The 4,674-nt window shown below is 32.7% G+C and overlaps 1 protein-coding gene across 1 annotated transcript in view; it reads right to left on the minus strand.

Moving 5' to 3' along the window:
- The window catches only part of LOC108908508 (RING finger protein 145-like), an 8,276-nt gene extending 4,946 nt beyond the window's left edge, over positions 1-3,330 (minus strand). The window contains exons 1-2 of the mRNA XM_023454483.1: positions 3,276-3,330; positions 3,096-3,214 (exon numbers count right to left, since the gene is read on the minus strand). Of these exons, the coding sequence (XP_023310251.1) occupies positions 3,096-3,214; positions 3,276-3,330 (174 nt within the window). The remainder of the gene's footprint in view (positions 1-3,095; positions 3,215-3,275) is intronic.
- Between the last annotated feature and the right edge of the window lie 1,344 nt (positions 3,331-4,674).

The raw sequence follows: 4,674 nt of genomic DNA on the forward strand, positions 1-4,674 counted from the left end.
AGTGTTTAATTTTCAAAAACACAATTAAATAAACCACCAACCAACGCAACGCTTCCAAATAATACTAGAAAATAATTTGGAATCCACTAATTGTACGTCAATTGTGTATGTATAGCATTTGTTTCTGTTTTTTACAATAATTGTGTTTTTTTTACGAAAGTGATAACAAATCACCAAAAACCAATGTAACGCAAGAAATACTAAATTTTTACCGTTACTAATCGTTTGTACATACGTTTCAACTTTAAAATCAAAATTCTTAATAAGTATCGGGCGGAATTATAAAATTTAAAGTCTGTTGTAAAGAGAATTGTAAGAGCTTTCAAAAGAAATATTACTCAACTCCCAATGCCATTTAAATATTTTGGGGTGATGCTTACCCTTGCTTGGGGGTGAACGTGGCGGAGTCAAAAATACCAGCAAAAAATGTCCCCCTTTAATATAAATTCAACAGGTCTGAGCGTTTTTCTACAATCTTGACGCAGTTCCTGAAAATGGCTCTGTTTCGTTTTCATTTGGCCAGCTTGTATAATGAAATAATAGTGAATACAAGTAACCAATAGCATTAATTATCATATTTTGAATAGTGTTGAAGGTAAAACTTAGATATATCCTAGGTATTCCATTATCTGTTGGAACTCATTGAAACAATAGTACAAAGAAAATTTATAATTGAACCGTATTCATAATTCAGCACGAAATAATCGTCTGAAAAATTCATTATTCTGAATCTAAATTTTAATTTTAATCTTAGTTCTAAAATAAAAAGTGAGTTGAAATTTTTAAAAATATATTTAATTACACACTTTTTATCTAAAAGTTAATACTATATTCTTATTTAGCATATATACTTAGAAACCTCTACCAAAAATGAAATGTCTTTAAAAGTGCTCAAGATGAATACCCAAATGTTTCGTTTTTTTTTCTTTATCTAATTCATAATAAAAGTTTGTCGTAGAAATTTGTTCACTCCTAAAATTTTCGCATTTATCGAAAATATTTACATCGGAAAATGCATGGCAAAAGAACAGACAAAATTATTAAATGAACTTAACTAACTAAATAATTCTTCATTTTAATTAACTTCATTCCTTTTTCAATGCATTTTTCAATCATCTTAGTACTTTTCTTCTTTATTGTTTTCTATGTAATTTCGTCACATATCTGCCTAATTTTATTTTCATCTCTTCATCCTTTTCTTAACCTGTGGTTAGGTTCTATTCAATTCCCATAGCACCGCGACCTTGTCAGGCCTATTGTGCGTCCTACTGTTTGAACCTATTCAGCAAGTAGTTCTGTCCTTTCTACAAAATCCGAAAGCTTCCTTGCCGAAACTCTCTTAACTCCCTGGATTCCAAAAACGGTTTTCTCAGCTGCGTCATCCTACTACCTGCAAATCTTGGGCATTCGCCCAGGATATGGGGAGAAGTTTCATCCGCCGAATCACATCCTCTGCACACCGAACTCTCTACAAGCCTTAATTGGTATAGATGTTTTATTTTATCCAAGCTCAGCAACTCATTTTGATCTTTTCTGCAAAGGACACTCCATCCATCGCATTATTTTGCCCTGGCATTAACGTCCAGTATTTCCTATATTCCGACGAGTCCATTTGCCCAAAGCCCCTCTAACCACACCGGGAGATGTGCCACAGAGGGTCTCCGGACCTAAGAACTCTGTTTTGGGTCGCTTTCTAACAAGTTTATCCGCTTTCTCATTTCCGTCAATGCCTTTGTGTCCTCTTCAGGATTCTTGCATCCGTATCTCTGGCTATTTTGGAGCTGTCCTTAAACCATACCAGGTTCCATCTTTCCAGTGTATCAAACTTTTCCTCCCATTTGCTTTCATCCTCTATTCGAGACTCAAATGGCTTGCCGAAGTGAAATCTTGGAACCATCTTGTCGGATACCATCCTCAGAGTTGGTTCCGACATTATAATAGTGACTACCTCTCCAATCGTTATTGTTCCTGAGTCGGCATGCTGCTAACCACGCCTCTCTTTCCGCACTATATGAAGAGATGTTAGATTTATCATAACTTCTAGCATAGCTATCAGGTTGATGTCATCGCCCCCGTTATACCCATATAGCCCAGTCTCTGGATTTTATTCAGTTTTCCCTTGCTGTGGTGTTGCATTTTTTGTAACCATACCACAGTGCCATAAAATATCCTAGGTCTTACTATCGATCTATACATCCAGTATGATCCAGTTTTCCATCCGTACGCGTGCCAGATAAGCTCCTCAGCTAATACGAAGCTTATCCTTATTACTTTTTTTAATAGTGATCCAGAAATTCAGTTATTTAGTTAGATATTTAACATTGTAATTTTATTTCTTCATTTGCCATAAACTTGATGAGAATATTTCCAATTTGCTAGCTTAATGTTAAACAGAAATTTTTGAAAAAGTTTATCTCACTTAATATAAACGGCTCCGTTAAAGTAAAACAAAAACTAATTGTTTGGGTATCCATATCTTAAGCACTTTTAAATATATTTTTTTCAAAGGTAGGTACAGATAGTGATGCTAAGATAGATATATTACTAACTTTTAGATACAAAATTGCTAATATGTTTTTTTTTATAAATTCACCCAATTCACCCAATTCTTTTAATTTTAGAACCGGACCAAATGAAATTTGATTATCTCAGAGTAATCGCAATGCAAGTAATTGTTTCGTATTAAATTGTCAGTGTGTTTTATTTAAAAATAACTCCATGAAATGTGAAAGAGTAGATAACTCGGAACAATTTGAATTATATTTATATTTAATGGACCTCCTATATTGCAAATATACAGGGATAACGTTTACACACAATAAAATCAGTGGTGGTTGGTAACCACAGATTCTTAATTCTCTCGCAAGCTAGTTTGCGGACCCATGTTTACTAAGACTTTTTTGCTTCTAGTATCGTGTACTTACAACTGTTTCAATTTACGCTAATGATTATGATACACCCTGTATTGACAAATAATTTGTAGGTATATTATAGGAAATAAATTGAAGTTATTATACGTTTTAACATTTTGACTAAAATCTAGGATTAGTATTATTACTTATAATAAAAACAGCAAAGGATGTTATTATAAATACCTGACAAACAAAGGCATAAATATTTTGAAGTTTAATGAAAAATTGTTCCATACAGTGCATTTCCTCCATGATTTCCTTTCCAATTCCAAAAACCACTTCTGATATAACTGGTAACCATCCTAAAATGTTCAACAAAATATTTCATTGAACACTGAAAATATATCGAAAGTCTCTTCTTACTTTGTTCACTATTCAAGATACTATCCGAGCTATGTTGTAATAATAATGTAGACATAATACTGAAATTTTGACTGGTTTTCCAAAATTAAATTATTAGTGATTTGCTTGTCATTTTGACATTTTTTGACTTAAAGTAGTACGTTGTGTCTCATTTATTCAAGTTAATTTTTAATACAATAAATGTTAAAGTACATGATAAATTTTTTCAGCAACTTCTTTTTTTTACATAGCCTGATTGGTTAATTCAAGAATGATTCTTTCCCGGTTATTTCTGCAAAATGTTGACCAGGTTTAACTTTTCAGATTCTAACATTCTGTCTCTTTCAATGTGACGATTTTTCGAGATATAAACTTTACCGAGTTTATGTTGGTGTATGTCAAATGTACCGTTTTCGCGATAAAATGTGTGCAAGGGAAGTGAAACTGACGTCACAATTTCACAGCATTTTGCCTACAACAGCATAATCTGATCAAGACGTTTTCTGGTGTATTAATCCAGTAAGCAAAGGTTTTTTCCAGGAAAAAAATGTTGAAGTTTTTTCCTCACCGGTTCTATATGTTTTTTAGGGTGCTGAATCCGAATCTGAGTTTTGCCACCTCGCCAGATGTCGGCTTCACAAGGAAAATTGAAAAAAATCTCAAATTTTCGGTACTTTTTCAGTTTTTTAACTATAACTCGAAAACTAAGCGTTTTTTGATTATAACTATGATAACCCAAATTAAAGTAGACAAAATTTCCTATAAATACGTACAATAACTCTAAAGTCTGGACAATCCACAACGTCGTTAGATCGTGTTGAAAAAATGTCATTTCTTGACTTTCCGTTGAAAAAGTTGAAAATGTTATTCTAACTGGGCAATGGTGCCCTGGTTTTGATAGAAGGAAACATATTTGGAACAATTAATACAATTTGTATTTACTCGAAAAAAGTAAAATTTTCATATCCATTCATTGTCCTCCTCTGCAGAATTATCACCTGAAACAACGAGAATGGAGACTTTTTTTTAATAGAATCCATGTCGTTCATGTTCGTTATGGACAAAATTTATTGTCTTTGCACAATAGAGTTTAATATTATCTTTAAAAAAGAGAAAACCGAAAATAAGATAAAGAAGACAATACCTGCATAAGGCTCAGGATTGCGATCATAAATGTTCAGTGTAGATGGGCTGTATATCTGGAGCGCCGTAATTAGACCAAGCAAATTAAATTTTTACTCGAAAAAAGTCCTATCCGCGAGATTATTGTAAAATTGTCTAAAGGAACATAATACAAGACATCTCTCATCTCGTGAGTCAAAAACTTTTATTAGCTAACTTTTCTATTTAAACAAATAAGTGAGGAAAACAGTTTTTTCACTTTGCAGGGAAAACCATCAATTTTAGCGAAAAGTGACTC

This window comes from Anoplophora glabripennis, unplaced genomic scaffold (assembly GCF_000390285.2).
Source record: "Anoplophora glabripennis isolate ALB-LARVAE unplaced genomic scaffold, Agla_2.0 scaffold233, whole genome shotgun sequence".
Taxonomy (NCBI): Eukaryota; Metazoa; Arthropoda; class Insecta; order Coleoptera; family Cerambycidae; genus Anoplophora; species Anoplophora glabripennis.